The 20,939-nt window shown below is 39.0% G+C and overlaps 1 protein-coding gene across 2 annotated transcripts in view; it reads left to right on the top strand.

The window, feature by feature from the left end:
* The first annotated feature begins 6,012 nt into the window (after positions 1-6,012).
* The window catches only part of LOC122672674 (SNARE-interacting protein KEULE-like), a 50,494-nt gene continuing 35,567 nt past the window's right edge, over positions 6,013-20,939 (top strand). Inside the window, exons 1-5 of one of the 2 annotated variants that reach the window (XM_043870144.1) lie at positions 6,013-6,121; positions 6,290-6,371; positions 9,628-9,686; positions 12,111-12,192; positions 13,469-13,547. In XM_043870144.1, coding sequence (XP_043726079.1) covers positions 6,299-6,371; positions 9,628-9,686; positions 12,111-12,192; positions 13,469-13,547 — 293 coding nt within the window. In that variant the 5' untranslated portion in view covers positions 6,013-6,121; positions 6,290-6,298. Of the gene's footprint in view, positions 6,161-6,289; positions 6,372-9,627; positions 9,687-12,110; positions 12,193-13,468; positions 13,548-20,939 lie in introns of both variants that reach the window. The other variant, XM_043870143.1, reaches the window with a different exon arrangement.

Here is a 20,939-nt window from a genome sequence, read left to right as displayed (position 1 = left end):
TACACAGGACGGTCTAGGTCGAGGTAACTGACGAGTTCGACCTCCCTGGCCGAACATACACAGGACGGTCAAGGCCCAGCTGACTGCCGAGATCGACCTCCCATGGCCGACTTCCATGGCCGAGCTCCTAGGCCGAGCCCTCCACCAAGGTCATCACAACGGCCTGCCAGGAATCGCGGAGCCACGTCAGCACCTCCCGAGTATCCTGGAATAAGGATCGAGCCACGATCCCTACACGATATCGAATCACGCTCCCATTAGGTCTCTTACCTTAACAAGAGTTCGACTCCAAAAATGGCTCTCCACTCCGCCCTACGCGAGAGAGCCTTCCAAAAGAAGAACTCCTACCTTACTAGGACTCTCCCAACCGCCTTGTCTCCCCCTATAAATACCCAGGTATGGAGCACAATTCCACACCTTACTTTTCACTAGCTGTTACGCTGTCGCATTGGAGACCTAACTTGAGCGTCAGAGATTCCTAGGCGGGAGCCACACCGGCTCTCTTGCGCTCACTCAGTTTTTTGTAGGCTCATCCGTGGGTGAACCGGGCATCGGAGGTTTCCACACGCAACAGTTTGATTTATTTCATTTAAGGTTTTTTTTTTTCTGAGAAAAAAACTATTTTAGTTATTTTCTTTTTTGAGAAAACAAATCAATACTTACTCGGATTCGGCTCCTCTCCTACGACACCAATGCCTAGGGAGTGCCCAACGATGATGGGTTGTTAGGTACATTGGGATGCGCATCGGACCCCATGCAGGCGTACATCCCTGGGCACCCAACAAGCCAGTAGCGTTGGATGCCTCCTTGGGCATTCCCTGGGTGCTAGGATCGCAGGAGAGGAGCTTGATCCCAATACCAAACTTAATTACATCATCCACAATAGTGTTTACTATCTTAGCAGCTCTAACCTTAGTAGCTGCCGTTGTGGCTATAGAAACCATGCATGAGTCCTTTAGAATTATACTTACAACTATAATCTAAAACAAAGTAAAAACAGACAAAAATAATATGGGTGCATGTTCTCCATCCGGGAGTGCATCTGGGCGCAGGCTGTGTCTAGACACATGGGGCGGGACATGGGTGGGATTTGCGTCATTGGGGGGGGGGGTGCTGGTCATTTCGCCCACTCCCCATGTGTCTAGGCATACCCTGCGCCCCTAGTATTGAGAACTTTATCCCAAATAATCTATATCAAAACATTCAAGCAATCGCGTTGCTGCAACTAGGCCACAATCACCTTAGAGCCCAACCACAATTAAACTTTCTCATCCCTTTTAAGACAGTTACGACTTTTGATTCCAGTAGACTCTATGTATCAGTCATACTCATGCAACAATGAAAAGGTGACAGAATAGGACTCAAGGAAGAACTAGGGCAAGTAATCTCATCACAACACTTAAAAAGCCAATCGATCGCACAATAAACAGACAGAGGAGTGGGATTTTTATTACAAAAAACCCAAACATAGTACATGATTATTGCAGCAACGGAAAGAATTACGAGTTTTGTCTGATTTCAACAAGGTTCGATCATAAGGGACTCAGCCCTAACCCCAAGTGGCCCTGCAGCCCATATTCGTTTAGTAAAAGAACAATAAATGAAAAAATGCCAAGTTGTTTCTCTTTCCAAATTACATATTAGGGACTCAAAGGACTAATGAGTGAAAAATTAGTATTTAGCTCATCTCCAGGGAGCCCAGCATGCCCAGGGTGCTGCTAGCCGTTGGGCTGTACCGCACACATCCCTAGGCATGCACCGAGATGTGTGCGGTACAATTCAACCGCTGGATGCCCCCTAGTAGCATCATAGGCGCTGGGCTCCCTAGGATCCTGATCCGAAAAATTAGCAAGCTTGTCCTTAGTAGGTACACCATTAATTAAAACTTTCCACATAAACATCTTAACGTAAGGAAGAATATTAAATCACCCACATTCCAAATGAAACCTAATAATGGTAGAAATCCAAGGCTCATTCCACAAAGGAATCCTAGAACCAATCGCTTGCACACCATTTTCTTAAGAAGATGTAAGATGTAAGTAATGTTATCCCGAATCAGAGAGCCCTTTTTATCTAAAGTAACCGGCTCTAATAGATCAGACTCAGGAAACTATCTAGCTTTCAACACTTGACATCAAAGATTATTAGGTTTGGTACGCAATCTCCAATCTAATTTGGCCACAAGGGCCTTATTATCAGTATGACCAGACAGAAATCCTAACCCCCCTAGAGATTTAGCCAAGCACATGAACTTCCAAACAATAGGAGTCCATCTTTTATTGTTTTCGACCTCACCTCTCCATAACTGAGAACTAAAAGAATCTAATTTACCTCAATTCGAATCAAGAAAATGGAAACTAGACATCTAATAAGTTTTTGTTTTTTATTTTTTTTATGAAAAGAAAATATTATATTAACTAAAGAGGAGAGTACATTTGAGATGCACTGGTCCTGGTCTTTACAATAGTGAAAGGTAATATAATCAAGGGAAAATATCATTCCACTCCCCTCTAAGTTTACCTATTATCAATCCAGTACCCAAGTTTTGAAAAATATCTACCCCCTCCTTTACTTTATAAAGATTCTATCAACCATATCCTAAGTGACAAACGGTGTTAAAATAAGAGTTTAAAAGACAATATTACCCTTTAATTGGAATTAAAAAAGGTGTCTGGGGTGGACCCACCCCTTCTTCATTCTTCTTCTTCTTCTTCTTAAACCCTATAATACCCTTAATGTGATTTTATTCAATTTTACCCTCAACCCCAAATCTCCTTTTGCGGCTTCTTCCCAAAAAACCCTGTGTTCTTCTTCTTCAACCCCAAAACAAGAACCTTGAGTGTATGAATTCATTGAGTGTGCAAGCTTTCCCACTGCATGTACCCTTGAGATGGTATCGCTCTTAATCGAATTCAAACCCCTAACCTACAGTGTTTTTTTAACTATAAACTAGGTTTTCCTAATTAAATCTGAATCTCTTAATCCATTCGTATTCATTCTGTTTCAAAAAATCCCCAATGCGTGGCTCTTTTTTCCACCAAATCACTAAACTTAATTTCTTCTTTCTGACGGGTTGACACAAAGTTCAGAAATTTAAAAACCCTTCAACGAAGCTTAGGAATGCAATTTTGAATCAGTTCCCCTGTTTCCGGCAGTTCCATTATCCAATCTGGACTTTTGGAACTGCTTAGGGGCTATTTGGAAGAATGGATTACGTGGGTCATGGATCCTACCACTGGACCTCAAAATCCTTTTTCTTAAATTTCCATTTTTTCAATTTTTTTTTTTTAATATTAGCGAGCTTCTCTGGTTTCTGGTTCTAAATTCCTTTTCTGACTTCCTTCCTTCCCTCTTTCTTAGAATCTAATTGGGTAGCAAATTCCTAAATGCATCCGTGTGATGGGTTGTCCAAGTCTACCTTCAAGAACTGTTGGGTGATTTTTGAAAGGCTTGAAGTTTGAAGTAATATGTAGTCTAGGTGTTTCATGAAGATTTTTGAACTGGGTTTTTTTCTCAAACTTGCAGTGATTGTGGTCGTGAACGACTCTTTCTATTTTCAGATAGGTAGAGGCATTGTAGATGTGGAGGGTGTTCTTTCCAAAATAGAAATAATTGTGGTCGTGAATGACTCTCATGGATTGACTTCCCTTGATATTTAGCTTCTTTTGTACAAATCCAATGGTTGGTTCAAACTTGCTCTTGGAAATAGTTATTGTCAAGAACAGAAAGGAGTTGCAGAGCAAAGTTTTGAGTATAATTTGAAAGCAGAGAAATACCCAGGATAGTTAGAAGATTAGAAGAAGATGCGAATGCGTCACTCTCCATCTCCCATCCCTCTCCTTCGACCCCACTGAAACCCCAAACCCACCTTCCCTTTCCCTTCTATCTCACTATATAATAGCGAAAAAAAAAAGTTGAAACCCTTCTGCAAACTAATTGAACCACCCCTTCTTCTCATTTTTTCCCAGAACCAACCCCACTGTCTTCCTTTTCCAAAAATCCCAATCCAACACTCCTTGGTTTCGCCAGAACCAGAAAAACAAAAAAGAGTGAGAAGAAGAAGAGCAGAGAGGGCGAGAGAGAGTACAGAACCAAAAATAGAAAACCCTTTCTTTATGTTCTTCTCCCCCCCCCCCCCCAAACCCCTCCGTTTTCAACCAACAAGTCTTCTCAGATTTGTCACTGGAGCACTGCTACTTTCCCGTCGTCTCGCTTGACTTCATCACTTCTGGTAGGTCCAATGAAATCTCTGCAAATAAACGACATCATCATGAACATCTGAAGGCTCTGATTTACAATGGAGGGATCTCTTCAGAGAAGACCGAAGTGTTGGGGTTGAAGAGGGTAAAATTGGAATAATATAACATTAAGGGTATTATGGGGTTTTACAAATTTTTTACATGCCACATCATCCCTTAATGGCATTTTTTAATGGCTAGGGTACAGTTGATAGAATCTTTATAAAGTAAGGGAGGGGGTAGATATTTTTCAAAACTTGGATATTGGATTGATATTAGACAAACTTAGAGGGGAGGGGGGGTGATATTTTCCCTATAATCAAAGTTGTCAGTTTTTTTGACTAAGTCAAAAAAGAGATGTGTAAGGTTCCAGGTTATAGGATGCTTGTCACAGGAAAACAAAAAAGACGAAAGAGTTATTTGTTACATAGCCAGATGTGTTGACTTGGACATCTAATAAGTTGAAATCGAATTCAAGACAACTTTAACTAAAATAGATCTATCGCCTCAGAAAGCAAAGGAACTTACTGTCATGGTGCAATAGCTTGCAAATAATTGCCACGTGGTAGATCTACAATACCATGAGTAAAATTTCATCACAATCTAATATTACATGTGGGTAAAAAGTGAGCCAAAAAAAAGTTAAAAACTAAGTAAAGAGACTTGAAAATACAAGAAAAAGTTTCACACAAGCTGGATGATGTCCATGGTTTCGAACTTTCAATAATTGGAATCAGATTGGTCAAATCAATTGATTTGGATCAGAATCGATTGTGATTGATCCCAATTTTGAATATTTTAGAGTAACTAATTTTTCGTCTTTGAGGCTGAATCGATGGGTTTCAGATTTGAAAGGTCAATTCTAGGATTTTTGTGACCGATTCTAATCCGATCTAGATGAGTATATACATATTATCCTATATTTGAGAGGTCAACTTTAAAATCTTTGATGATTTCATGAATTAGATCAACCAGATTTGGACATAGCAAATCCAACGGTTGGAGTTTTTTCAAATCATCTACCACATGGTCAAACCAGGTGAGCCGTATCACCACTCCTTGCACAACAATTTAAGGGTGTTAATTTTGTACTGATACCATATATCGAAATCGAAATCGTATCGTATTATCAGTACCATACCATATCAAATATATCCGGTATGGTACCAGTATGAAAAAATGATACCGTACTCGGTATGGTATGATATCGGTATGAAGGTTGAAACTGTTGATATATATCGATACCATATTGAATTATTGAACATGGTACCGTACCAAATTGAATGCATATATATTTATATATATGTATTTCATATATATATAATATAACATAGTAAATACAATATATTTCATACTATATATAATAATTTTATTAATTTATATATAAAATATAACATATCAAACACCAAATATCAATACCGTATTAAATATGATACGAATATCGTATCAAATAAAAACTGTATCGAATTGGTACGATATCGGTATTAGAAATATAAATATAATGCGATCTGCTATGGTATCGGTATCTGTACCTGGTTTCTGTACACTACCGAAGCCGTACCGGTTGACGCCCTTGCAGAGCATATGTTGTGCCATGTTTGCATCTTTTGTCTTTTTTTTAATAAAATTTTTTGGTAAGACATTATTTTAATAATAAATAAATAAAAAAGTACATCAGAAGCCAAAGCACAAAACTATAGAGAATATACAATATTATTTCACACTAACAAGAAAATCCATATATATATGGGAAAAAGGACGCTGCCCTTTTCGCGGGGAAATCTGAAGCACTGGTTCTTGCGATACCGATTGTGATGATTTTACCGTAACGTTAAAACCCCAATCACAATCTAACACCTCCTTTCATATCATTTCAATTCCAGTTATACCTCTAACAATTCGATCCGCGGACTTTTGTTGCTGTAAGTTCATTTAAAATTTGAATACATTGAAATGATTATTGTTGGTCTTTTTTTTCGGTTCTTCGTTTCCATCTTTCTATTGGGTTTTCTTTGCTAATTCTTGATCTGTTCTATTTTTGTTATGGCTAGGCTTCTACCATGTCTATGTCGGACTCAGATTTATCATCTAATGGCGGCGAGTACAAAAACTTCAGGCAAATCAGCCGTGAGCGTACGTTCCCTCCCCCCCCCTCTTATTGGGTGATGTATTCTACTTGAATTATTAGTTTCCAATATATTTATTTTGGTAAAGGAATTTATGCTTAGAATATTTTCAAAGATATTTAGTTAGGATGATGTTTGATCCACGATGAGCTAGGTTGTAGCCCGTTATTTCATCGAATGGGTTGTTTCATTTACAAACACAAAATTTCTATTCGGGTTCTCAGTTTGCATACGATCTGAATAATACATACATTTGATTTGTTTTTTAACAATGGCAATTGACTAGAAGATGGGGGAGAAAGGTATCCTTTTAAGTTTCAAGTACTTGCGAAACCAGTCCTGAGTTCTGAGTTGTAACTCTCAGCAGGTTAGGTTTCAGTGAGCAAAACTATGCAGTGTAGGTTGCCTATGCCAGAGGTACTCATTGCGAAAGTATTACGAAGGTAGAAGTATGGACAAGTAGATCGAACTCAACGCATAGAGCTGCAACAGGAAATAAAGAAGAAAAGGAAGGAAGAATAAGAAAGGAATAGAAGAAGGAAGACTAAGAAGAATTGAAGAGGAAATACATAAGAGAAGAATCATACCAGGGAAAGAGGGGAGGGAACCCGCAACCAACAGGCTGCCTAGGCTACGAAGGCATACTCAAACGAGACTCAATATTTCATTCTCTTCATCTAATCTCTTCGTAGGGTTACATGCATATATGAAGTTAAAACTCCAACTTACATTCCAAAACAAAGATAGAACTTAACTAGGAAACTAACACTAATGCAGGAAAGGAAACTAACTTAAAGAAAATCCCCCATCCCCTACATAGCTATCTCCTACCAAAATAAAACAGAATAAAATAAAATTGAATATTACAATATCAACTCAAATTTATGCCTAAATATCCTACTAGGCCAAAATCAGATTTGGACCCAGTTCTTGGTCTGGGCTTCCAAATGGGTTCGGGCCGGTCCACAGAAACACCACTGCATCATACCAGATTTGAAAGGATCAACTCTTGTAAAAACCAAGATATAAAATTCAAATCTGATCTGAGTTTATTGAGGAGGAAACCTTTATTGAACATTATGCTATACTTAGTACCCCATCGCCACCCCCTCTCCCCCCCCCCCCCCCCCCAAAAAAAAAAAAAGAAAAGAAAAAAGAAAAAGAGAAAAGAACCATGATACAATACTTAAGCTTTTAAAGGATAGTGTAGTGGTTCGTTCTTGGTTGGTCTGCTTTTGTTGTTGTTCTGAAGTAGGTATGACTTTACCTCTTTTTGGGGCTTGTTCCTATATCCATATTTTGATTTAATAAAAAAATGCAATACATGATTTGAAGAAAATTATTGTAGCCTCAACAAAAAAACAAAAGGATATTTACACTGCTGAGGGATGCTATTTTTGAAAAAGTGTAAGGTTGAACGTCAATCAAAGAAGAGAACCCTTTTCTCTTTCAAACAGTAAACCATAGGAATGCTATTTTTGAAAAGTGTTTACACTGCTGAGGGATGGACTTCAGACATTTTTGGCTCTTTCAATCAGCAACTGGGTGATGCAGTGTGTAATGTTGTCGAGATTTAGTTCCCAATGTTGAAACCATTTCTGGTGATGGGCTTGAAATAACCAATATGTAAGGTGAACCTTCTTGATTGTGCAGTTTGAAGGAAGGGTTGGAATGGAAGGAATGGGAAAATAGTACAAGATGGGCAATAAATAGGTTCAATGATTAGGGAAAGGTCATGAAATGCAGTACCAATGCTAAGGGCATTGAAACACAGCGTTGTAAGAGTCCTCTATGCTTCCAACAATGGACCATCTGTTGGTAGAATCATTTAGATTGGGTCAAACTCTACAACCCCATATCCTTTCCTAGATCCATAAACTCCATGAAACAATAACTTATTTTATATGATTGTTTTATGGCAAAAGATTTCGTGCACGGCCGTGTATGGTGCACGACCATGCCTGCAACCGTTTGATGGGAATGAGGAACCGTGTACTGTACACGATCATATTCATCCAACGGTTGAAAGCACGACCGTGCACATGCACGGCCGTGTATGAAAACTCTCCCCTTGTTTTTGGCAATTAAAACAAAGAAATCATACCTGTAGATCATTTTTTTTATGGTGAAAAACCATAATTTTGAAAATTCAATAGAAGCTTGGAGATCTTGAAGGAAATTTCTTCCAAATCATGAGAGGTTCAACCTACAATAAACTGAAAGGTAAAGCATAGAATTGCATCTGTTTTCCATCACAATCGGATCTGCAACTTTTTCTCTTTTGTGGAGTGGCACAGGATATGGGTTCTTTGAGCTATTTAGGGTTGTGAGAATAGACTAATTGAGGAAGTGAAGTATGTGTTTATGTAATTGCTGAGCATTCTATTTGGTTCTCATGGTCATGTATCATGTATGACTTGTTGAATTTTGGGGCCAGCATTTTGAAAAACAGGAATAGGAAAGTGTAGGTTGATCCCTAGAGTTTGTAGGGAAGAGGCTTCCTTTTGATGAATTAGGTTTTGGTGCTTAGGATTTTGGGCGATTTACCATATTCATCTTTGGGGATAATCTGGTTCTGTCTTGTTGAATGATGAGCATAGATGTGTCTAAATATATTTATGTGAAGAACAAGGCTGCCAGGCTGTGTGGTGCCTGCACCCAGACACAGGAAGGGCGAAATGACCACCCCACCCCACCGTGAAATGAAAAATCCCACCGTTGGATGCCTCTGTGCACGCTCTCATTGGCCCCTGCTCTGGTGCAGGGGCCATACAGCCTGGCAGCGATCCCCCTCTTTTATATATATAAATGTTATGTGGGGTTACTCGCCTGTCTTTTAGACATCAAGTGATAAAGATTAAAAGGTGCATTTTATTACAATTGGAGCAAGGTATACTTGGACTAACGAGTGGGCAAGGCATAGTAAAAGGTGATCCGAGTGAGATGTGAACTCTTACACTATAAAATCATTGGTTTAAAAAATGTGTTGAGTTTTTACTAAAGTTTGGTGCCAAACTGGGTCCAACCATGTAAGAAATGCACATATGTGTAAGAGAATTTACCATCATCCATGTTATAATATATGTGGTTGTTTTTATGGCTTTCCATCTGGCTTAGTTCTAGACGTGTTATTCATCTTGGTGTATTTTCTTTTTATCGGATAACTACGTCCTCGAGCTCGAGGTTTTGACCTTTTTCATGGTAGTACCCTCGTTGACCTGGGCTTTGCTAATGATTATTTTCTTTCGTAATATTTTGTTCAGGGTTGTTGCATGAAATGCTTCGATCAGCCAAAACAGGGGATTCAAAATCTACTTGGAAGGTAAGTTTATCATCATGTTTAGGGAAAGGTTCTCTCGATATTTTTTCCCCCCATGTGGTGGGTTGATGTTGCCAATCCGACTATTGAATAGATAGAACACTCTTTAAATTGTCTACATGTAAGATTTCGTTGCCAATCTCTAATAAATGCCCCACCATGTAGGTAATTTTTCTTCCCTTGAAATTTACGTATCAAATTAATGGGAAGCCAATGTGGCACTTCGTTGGATAGATAAGGGACCATGTGGATTGTCTATTTGTCTAATTTCAAAGCCAAACTCGATCATTTTGATTTGCCATGTGGATTGAACTGTTTCCCTAGCCGTTGAAATATTGACCAAAATTGACCCATTCATGTGCCACATGGTATAATGCATTTGGCTGACATTGGCAGCATGGATTAAAGCTGGTGTGGAGAAGCTGTGTGTAGAATTTGAGAACCAACAAGCTGCCATGTGGGATATAAAAAATCATGTAAAGGTGCCAGTTTGCTACTTCTCTAGATCCGCCGGTCTTGAGAACTTTTGTATTTAACTATCATTTTATGTACGAATTTGTTAGTCAATTGCACTAATACCATATATCATATTTGGTAGAGATAGGGTGGTATAATTTGTGGTTAGTAGCGTGCAGACCTACAACAAAGCGGGGATAAGGCTGTGTACATTATGACCCTCCCCAGACCCCACAGTGGCGGGAGCCTCGTGCACTGGCTACACCCTTTTTTTAGCATGCAGACCTACAATTGAATTCTTTCTTTGCCTATCAGCATCAATGAGCGCTGCATGGGAGTATTTAATGGGGGTAAATGTCTCCGACATGCCAGACCTAGGAGGCTCTTCTTCATGCCCGCTCTTTTCTGGTTAAAAAAGGGGCATACCTAGTGCATGAGGCTCCCGCCACTGCAGAGTCTGGGGAGGGTCATATTGTACGCAGCCTTACCCCTTCTTTTGCAGAGAGGCTGTTTCCAGACTCGAACCTGTGACCACTTGATCACAATGGAACAACCTTACTGTTGCACCAAGGCCCGCTCTTTTCTGGCTACGTGGACTAATTCAAGAATCTGACATCAGATGGATGGGCGATGGCCTGGATAGTCCACATGTCAACTTTGGTGGCATATCTTACCTTCTATGGTGATTTTCCTTTTTTTGTTTTTTCTCTCTAATTGTCTCTTGTTCACAGTTGGGGTTGAACCAGCTTTCATGGGGTGTTAGCTTTCAGATTTCGTTGTTTTTCATTCTTATCATATTTCAGGGTTCATGATTCATAGTGTAAGGTTCCATGGCATAGTTGTCAAGGCGTCGCCTAGGCGTCCAGGCTCCCTTTTCTTGAAGGACGCCTTGGTTGCCTAGGTGGCACCGTGTCGCCCTTGGTTTTCTCCCCATCCACCGCCTTAGGTCGCCTAGCTGCCTTGACAACTATGTTCCACAGTTGCAAGTTCAAGGTTAAGGTTTCAGAGTTTATGGTTGAAGTTTTCAGGTTTCATTGTGTTTAAGTTCAAGTTTTAGGGTTGCTGGTTTTAGAGTTTGTGGTTTTAAAGGATGCCATGGGGTACTCCAGCATTCATTTTCTCTTCTGTTGGTATTACGGCAGGTGCCTCGAGGCTTCTAGATCATGGTCTGATGGGACCTCATCCTCTAAATAACATGGGTCTTATACTATATGATTACATTGTCCCTTCACCAATCATGCTTGTATGCTGATGATCTATTTTTCACAGGTCATAGCCAATGGCATTGAGTTAACCCTTTCTCAGGTTGATACTGAACTAAGATCTGTGGGTCTTATTGTTTTCTGTCTTGTAGTATCTCATGCACTTAGTTGGGGTTGTCCTACATATCTGTAACATTCTTCTACCAACTTTTTTTTTTTTGGGTGAATAAAAAATTCATTACTAAAGAGAGAAAGATACAGCAGATCCCTTAGGGAGCGAAAAGAAAGAAAAGAAGAACCAATGTCTCAAACAGGGGAGGGCTGGAGAGAAATGGAGGACAGACCCTAGGAGACAACAATAAGCTTGTTCCTTGGGGTGTCGTTACAAAATGAGAGAGGGGCCAAAGATAAACGAGCTTTGATTTCAAAAGAAATGGAGTCCAAAATCTGCTGATGAGTTCGAGATTTGGAGGTCCATTTCCTAAGGTTACGCTCCATCCAGATGTGGTTGATGGCATTCTTCTACCAACTTACTATAGTTTTATTACTAAAATTTTACTATATACCATTCCCTGTCACATGCCTTTTCTCCTTCCCTTGTAAACATTGAAATCTTTCACATGTTGCTTCCTCTTGCATAATTGTTTGCAGGTGTACTGCTCTATATTATTTTCAAAATTTGTTGAGGATTTGTTGAATGGATTTGCTTCATTTATTTATTGGAGATTACTGCTCTATTAGGGTAATCAATTTTGCTGATTGTTAACAGGTACTTATCATGGACAAAGTTACTGTCAAAGTAATGTCTTACTCTTGCAAGATGGCTGACATCACAGAGGAAGGAGTGTCATGTAAGCAGCTAATGCCATTCTTTGAAACCTGGGGGGCATGTGGATCTATTTAGGTTTGTTAAATGGAAACAAGTGGAACGCTACTATTTGGTTTGGTCTCTGTTTTAAAGATAAAAGTGTCCAAATGGATTTTTTTAAAAAAAATTTTCTTTTTCAATATAGAAATAGAGAAAACAGTGTTTCTGTATTCACATCAATTTTTTTTTGATCAATGCCCAAGGTAAAGGAATCTAATCTGATTGGTGGGAGCATATCAGGATATGCCACCTCTGTCTCATTCCAGTACCAATCATCCATGGCTGCTGTTAAATTGGCAATAATTGTAGCCATCCTTGTGGTTGTTGTTGCAAAATTGGAAAAGGGAAGAGAGATGATAGGGAAGTGTTTCGGTTGCAGCCATTGGATCTCCACCCAATTTGGATTTTTTTGTACACACACACACACAGGGGTGGAGGAGGATTGTGGCTTCTGCCCAATTTCTGCCTGTGTAGTGGATGTTGTGAAATTTGAAGAGAGCAGCCATATAATCTCTGCATGGTTTGGGAGTTTCAAGGGAGAGAGAGAGAGAGACCTTTTTACCTCGCTTAGAGTGCGTGTGCATAACAAAAAAATCCTGTTTTTGTTTTTAAATAAAGCATCTTTTCTTTGCTTTTGGAAAGAACAACTTTCCTGTTCACCTGTTATAAAACAAAGAACCTGGAAACAATGACGAATACCGCTGCTGCTTTTGTGTATGGGCCTATTTTTCAGTTTCTAAAAGCAAGAAAGCAATGAAAATAAATTTATCCAAATGTCTTCTTAGCCTCTAACTACTTGTGGATTGAAAAACCAAAACATTATCCAAGATAACTGTCGGCAAAATGTCAGTGTTAATCTTGGCCATCTTTGTTTCATCTTTCTTGGCTCTTATTTGGTTCAATAAATAGTTTAGTAGTATTTCGTTCTAACTGTGAAGTTAGACGTCACTAAGTTATTTAGTTCTAACTGTGAAGTGGGACACCACTAAGTATCTTCGACTTGACGGTTCTGCATCTCTTGTGGTCTCATATCTTTGTTATACTTTGGTGATCATGGAAATATTATGTAGCACTAAAATATCATGAGTTCCTAAACACTTATGATTCTGTTAAAGTGTTGCCAGCAAGCTCCCATTTTATGATTTTTGCACCTCTTCATTTTCAATTGCAAATGAATGGCACTGAAGCCTCTTCCTTTTTTGAGTTTATAGTCTCTCAATTTTGGTTAATGCTTGCTGATTTTCTAAACATTCTTGCAGTGGTGGAAGACCTTTTCAGACGACGACAACCATTGCCCTCCATGGATGCTATATACTTCATCCAGCCAACAAAAGAGAAGTAATTATGTTTAGAATTTGTTGCTATCCATTTTCCTAGTTCCCTTTTGAGAGGAGCTGTGCACAGTTTGTAGTTATAGGTTCCTTGCTTCTTTTCTTTTCTCTGTTAAAACACGGATTTGTAGTTAATGCAGTTGTGAAAAAGGGAACTTACATGTTCTGTTTTTCTTCATTCCTTGTTTTAGTTCTTTTAAACTCAGAGTGCTTTGGTGATGCTTAATGTAAATTTGAAACTAAGCTATTTTTCAGCAGCCACGAAGATTGGTTAGTTGAAGTGAAATGGATACAATTGCCTGAGTAATGTAGTCCTCGATTGGTAGAAGACCAACTAGGAGCCAGTAAACCAGGATCTGTTATGAACAGTTGAATCGGCTAGGTCAAAATAGGGTTTTTGGTGAAATTAGGGTAGGGTTTGGTTAGGGTTAGGGTTTGATGTTAAGGTTATGCCAAGTCAAGGTAGGGGAGTCTATTAGTGAAAGATCCTGAGATGTTTTGATGGATGGTAGTGTGCAAATTTGAATGGGCAGCAACTTAGGTTTAGGGTTTCGGGTTTTGGAAAAGAGGAAAAGAGGGGGATATAGGATTTAGGTTGGGAATTTGGGGCTAGGGTTTGAATTGATAATTCCTAGTGTAGGAAATGAAATTCGAGTCAGGTATGGTGTGTTTCTGATGGTTGGATTGGTCTGTGAAGAATTTGGATAATGGGATGATCTCCAGAAATTCGTGGGATGTTGTGGTTTGAATGGGGTAATGGGAGAACAGCTTGGTTCGAGTATTCCAATTGGTAGGAGAATACTCGATCCAATTATGTGAAGGTGTTGTTAGCTGAATGGTTTGTTAAGAATTTTGGGAGATGGGATGGTTTCAAGAGATGGGTGGGAAAATTATGGTTTTGGGGTGGTTTGGAAGATTAGGAGAAGAATAGGTATTGATGGGATGTTTCAAACATACTGTTGTTGCGAGGGCAGCTCAGTTGGTTAGAGGATCTTGAATAAGTCTTGAATCTTTGATGCAGGTGCACTGCCTTGGACCGACCCAAACCCATTCGGGTATCCATGTGAAGATGAACCGGGTCCAATTGGGTCTTTGGGTTCAGTAGGGTTTTTATTAGTGAGTTTATCATGTAATTTTCTGTTTTAGTTTTAATAGGTTATTTAGTGGTAGAGTCTATCTTGGATTTTTTTAAAGTTATGAGTCCATTAGAGTTAAGGTTAATTTCAGTTTTAGAGTTTAATTGGGAGTTTTTAATTGTTTTTCTTTAAATATCAGTGTAATCAAACAATAATCAGATTTGAATGAATGAAAATTGAATTCGTTGGTTGTTGCCAAGAATTGGTCAGCGTGTGCTCTTCCCTTTCCTCTCTGTCTCTACTTCTCCATGTTCATTATTATTCTTTTCTCTCCTCTTCACTTCCCCGCAATCATTCTCTACTCTTCTTTTATTTTGTTTTTTAAATACCATACCTATACTGTTACTCTGTTTCTGGCAGTAGAATCAGCCCCATATTGTTGGGTTGAACCCCTTCGTGTATTGTCTTCTACCACCTGAACTTTGGTTCCCTGGAACTTACCCCTGGAGTGATTCTGCAGTTGATCTTTGGTAGCAAAACAGTATATTATCTGTATGAATCGAAACCTGCAAACCAGGTTGCTTCAAAACCTCCGCCAGAAATAATTTCAGGGATCTTTGTTTGATGAACAGAAGGTTGTCTTGCTGGATTAACACTTGGATCTTGAAGGGTTGTGCATTGCAATTCAGTTTCCAGAATATTGGCTTGTTTGGGCTTGGCATGTGTGATTTCTTCTCATCACAAATCTCTCCCCTTCCGCTGGTTGCTACCACTGTTGTTCAAAGGTAGGAGATGACCGATTGCTTTTGTTTTAAAAACCCTTAATCTGGTTTTTCCATTAATACCCTTCCTTTGTTTCACTATTACTTCTTATCCATAATTTGTATCCCATTCCAAGTATACCCCTATTCACTTGTTTTCTCTTTATATAGTTGATTCCAATAAATTACAATCCTGCTACTCCCTTATGAACCCCAAAGCGAGATAAAGAAATAGATCCAACGGAACAAGGTGTGTGCCACCCTTTCAAGGGAAGAAGAAAAAAATTACAAATTCAATTCCATACAAATTTATTTACAGAACTGCCATCCCCTTTATAAATATTGAATTATTTTCTATTCTGTCTCCCCACTCAAGCTTTCCTCATTTATCGCCATATGCAGGTCTCTCCCAGCTGCTGTCTTTGTTGGAATGGGGCTGAAGATGCAGATCACCTGTTCTTCACTTGCCCTTTTGCTTTTTCCATTTGGACCCGTGTTCTTCGCCACTGTTGGCCTGGTCGCCGTACCCCCCTTGCTCTCAGCAGGGAATGGATTTGGATTGATATGACGTTCGGAGGAAACTCGATTTGTGATTCGGTTGGCAAGATTGCCTTTTGTGCCACTGTCTCCCACATTTGGATGGAATGTAACTTCAGAAGATGGACGTCCAACTCCCGCTCTTTTGACACGATTTGGAAGGCTATCTTTTATGATGTTTCATCTAAGATTAGCTCCCTCCCCCTCTCGGATGTAAAGGATTCCCCATGGAACAGGCTCATTGTTGTCTCCTGGGGTCTTCCTCTATCCATTTTGCGCCCTAGCTAGCTTCTAGCTTCGGCTTTGTTTGCCCTTGGGCTTGTATATTCCTTCTCTTTTCTTCGTAATTTAATTTTCATTCATCCAAAAAACAAAAAAAAGATTACGGCCTAGTATTTGGAGCCTTAGTTTATTTCAACTTTAGTTATTTCCCATACTTAGTTTATTTTTCAGTTTAAATGTAACTTAAATTGAACCGGTTCAGCCTTGGTTCAATTTAAGTGATTAATTCTTATTGGTTGTTAGATGCTTATTTCTTATTGGTAGGCTAGGAATCTTTTAAGTTTTAGTTTTAATTGAAGTGTTACACCCCTTCCACGATTTATGTGATGGAGGGATTTAGATTGTATTAGGATTTGGGCCTATGGCCATATTATAAATAAGTAAATCGTGGGAGGCTCCCCCCACAATTCAGACTTTAAAAAATTTGGTTTCTTGCTACCATTGTTGCTGCTGCCTAGCTCCTTTGAGAGTGGCCTTGTGAGTAATATCAAGGTGAAAGGGATTGGTGGATCTCCAATCAACTCCTTGCGTCTTGTAGACTGGGAGGATCTTCTTCTCAATTCCTTGCATCTTGTAGATCGGGTGACAATTTTCTTCAAGCTGCTGCTGCCTTGAAGATCAGTTTTCAAGTAAGTAATTTACAGTTACAGAATTTACCCTTCTTTTTCTAATCCTCCAGCCTAAGCCCTACTTATTCCCAATCAATCCCCTAAACCCTAGCTCCATCTATAACCTGTCCAGCTCAATTCCCTCCATCAATCTCATCCAAACTTCATCCACAGCAGTCTTACCACCTCCCCTACACTCGACAGTAACCCCTGCCCCATCCCTACATTAAACCCTAGAATTCCCCAACCTGCATTAAATCCCAAAACCCTAAAATTTCCAGATCTAATATTTTTAACCATCAGTTCAGCCTTAAACTCTGGCCGAGTGCTCTTCCCCTTCATTGGAAGACTCGATCAGAACCCCTTCCCTAAATTCCAACTCTAAACCCTAAAACTCACCACTCTCCTCTTTCTCAAAACCCGAAACCCTAACCCTAATTTTCTGAATTTCAATTCCTCACTTAAACCTTATCAATCCTACATCACTAGACTCCTAAAAACCTGCTTAATTTATTCAAATAAGATTCAACCCTTTTACCTTAAACCTAATCCTAATTCCCCTATTCTGCCCCAATAGGCCAGCAGATTTGTGAGATCCTGAATTACTAGGCTCCTAGTAGACCTTGTCTATCTAGGACTATGTTGGTGTTTCCTTGCTTGGGTGGGCCCGCAAGCAACCCAATAAGGGTTATTTGAACCCTAGTTTGCATTAATCTTGATCTTGAACTTGAAGGAGAGCTTCAAAGAATTGAAAGAAAGCTTCAAAGAACCACCTGGGCTTCCCACCGCAAGGTGTCAATCGGATCAAACACCGATTCCTTTAAATGATCCACCTAGACTTCACACCGCAAGGTGTCAATTGGATCAAACACCAATCCCACCAGCCTTGATCAAACACAAGATAAAAATCATCAATGGAGAAGAAGAGCAGCAAAAACTTTTCATTAATATCAAAATTCGTATTCAATACTTGCCCACCTTACAACCTTATATAAAAGACCCAAAAATAAACGCCTACACTGAAAAGGTAAGGCCTAACCCAATCCTTAACTTATTAGGTAATTTAGACTGACTAGGAAACTGAAATAGACCCCACTAAACACTTAAAAGAAAACTACTAAAATCACTTAAATTGAACCATTGGTTGGACTAGTTCAATTTATGAACAAAAACAACAAAATAAAACTAAGTATGGAACTAAAACAACTAATCCCGTATGCAACCTAATTACCCATATTTTAGGCCCATATAAGTGGCCTATTACATAGAAAACCCATAGGATCAAAGGCCCAACATGTAAATAACCTAGCCCTAGACTTATTCCCATCAAAATAAGCCTCTTTTGGTGATGATGTGATGTATCTGCATCACTGAGGCTGATATATGGTATATAGTTTACTGGGTTGTCCCGTCATGACTTGCAATCTTGGTGAAATGATAGTGAAGTTGGCAAGGTCTATGACGTGTAGATCATTGCCTGAATTTCGGGAGTCGGGACAGGATACATAAATGCCCAATCTGCCTTGAAATGTTCTGTACTTATCTCTCTCTTGGTCTATTAGCTTATTATGGAGTGATCTTGTCTAGTTTCACTAATTTGGCTTGGTTTATATTTTGTATCTGGATAAACAGTCACGTGTATTCATTTTTCACACTGTCTGTCACAGTTGGGTTGAGGTTGAAAATAGGCTGATCTATGTTCTTCTTATGTAGGTGAGACATGTCTTTAACTCATTGACCTTGTTTCAGAAATCCCTAACCATCACAGGAATGGACTAGAGGCCAGAAACATGCAATTATTTTAAACATTAGAAAACTGGTCTGATAACCATATCATTCTGGTCGAGTGGCCTAGCAGATATGGAGAATAAACTATCAGAGAGTGAAGGAAATCCAATGGTCTGATTCCAAGTTATGGCAATCCAATGGTCTGATTCCAAGTTATTAAAGAACCCTACTGGGAGTAGGTTCTAGAACAGAAATCGATGGGAAGATTTTAGAAGATTCAATACCGCAGTTAATAAAGATCAGAATAATGAGGTAACAGCAATATGGAACCTGCAATAACCACAGAATAAGATTCTGAAATCAGAAGTTGAAACAGATCCTAAAGTTGAGATTTTTTAAATCAGAACTGAAGGATTGTTGAAATTGATGGTCAAAACTCACGGATTCAGAATAGCAATATCAGAGAATAAATAATAACAGATTCAGAATGGCTTTACGAATCCAGATAGAAGAAATCAGACCCAAAACTGAGAAATTCAGAAAATCCTACTTGAGGAAGGATTCTTCGAAAACAATGAAAAAATTGGATTTTGAAGACAGGATCAATAGCAGAACTAGAAGAAGAACTTGGGAGAAAGAGATGATTAATATTACTAAAGCAAAACAGATTACAAATTACAAGTAAAGAACTAAAGAATGCGCAAGGTTTGGGTTTGAGATCTGAGCTGTTACAGTAGAAGGAAAAAGAAGATAGAAAAGAATGATATGAACCAAGCATCCCACCTGGCCCTCAGACTGGAATCCCACCAGTGTGTACTGCATCCCTTAACATTTGCTGTGAATCTTGCAGAACTTTGGAGTCAAAAGCCAAACTTTATTCATCAAATCAAATGGAGGGTTTCCCCTTTATACGCTTTATCAACTTGCTATAAGGCTTAACAACAATTCGTTAAGAAAAAGGAGACGATAAAAATAAAAAATAACAATATAGAGATAAGACTCAAACAGACACCATGACTAGACCAATCTCCAGCTTCCTAAAGTGACTAGGAAACAAATTCTGGAACCGCAACCATATCCTGACCCAGCAGTTGAACCAAAAGGGTTGGTTCGAACCAGAAAACTGGTTCAAGGTTGAACCAGACCAACCCAAACCACAGGAATCTAGTTTCTGATTCTTCTTGGTACTGCTGAAAATCTGCATCAGTTAGTTTAGGATTATTTGATTTCTGATTGTAATCCTGCCTTATAGTCACGGCTGGAATCGAGTTAGTGTTTTAGTGTTTTCCAGCGTAATATTTGAAAGCTACCTTATAGTCCTAGATGGATTAGGAGTCCTTCAAGCTTGGTTGATAGGTTTGCTTAGTCAGTCTTAGTTTTTGGTTTTTATTTTGGGTTTCAGAATAGGATTTGGTCTTGGCTAGTCCAAATCGATCCTTGAGTTGGTCCATTTTAATTCTATAAATAGATGTAAAGGCATACGGCCCCCCCTCCAATGATTTTATGAGTACGCTTCAGTTGTATGCAAAGCACTGCGGATTCAGTTTTGTTTTCCTGTTGATTCTTGGAGTAATTCTTGGTGGTTTCCAAGGGGGTTTCAGGTATATTTCTGGCCTTTTCTATCTTCTTATCTTCAACAACTGGTCTTATTCTCTACTTCTCTTATACCTGCTGCTCCCTGCTTTGCACCTATATTTCAGTTAGTTTCCTAATCTCACAACTTTTAGAGTACTGCTTGGATCTGCTTCAAATCTTCTTCTTCTACTTGTGAGTTCTGGTTTCTTATCTCTGGTATTGTTTCACTTTCCTTAGGTTGTGTGTTGCCTTATTGCAAGTCCTTTTTGTCTTGATTGGGTTTCTGTCTTTCAATGATTTTCTACGGCAGGGCTGATGTAGGACAGGTTTGGGAAACCACATCAGACCACAAACTAGTCCTATTCTAGACACAAGTATGATTTATTGGGGTTTAGAGGTTTGGCTGTTGTAGTTGAAAGAACAAATTAATGCTCTTAGGAAATGAAAATGGAGGTGGGGAGAATTATGATGGAATAAACAACAATGGATTTTGGGGATCAGACAGGGATGGTTTTCTGTAGATATAGAGTTTGAAAGAGAGGAGTGGATAGAAGAAGAAGAAAAAGATAGACAAGAAAGAAGATCATTTTGGCTTCACACCATCTTGGATTCACTCCAAGAATTGCATAGAATCACTCATGCTTTCATTCCTTCCTTCCTTCCTTCCTTCTCTTCCATCTCCAAATACAGTCTTTTTAAATCCAAAATGAAAAAAAGAAGGAAATATCTCCCTAATAACTACTCCAGCAATAACTCCCTTACAACATTAGTACATAACAGTTCTGGCCCCAAATAAAAATACAACAAAATAATAAAAAGAATTACACATAAT

The sequence above is a fragment of the Telopea speciosissima genome, chromosome 8, assembly GCF_018873765.1.
Source record: "Telopea speciosissima isolate NSW1024214 ecotype Mountain lineage chromosome 8, Tspe_v1, whole genome shotgun sequence".
Classification (NCBI taxonomy): domain Eukaryota; kingdom Viridiplantae; phylum Streptophyta; class Magnoliopsida; order Proteales; family Proteaceae; genus Telopea; species Telopea speciosissima.
The sequence above is the reverse complement of the archived record's forward strand: the minus strand, read 5'-3'. Positions and strand labels throughout refer to the sequence as shown.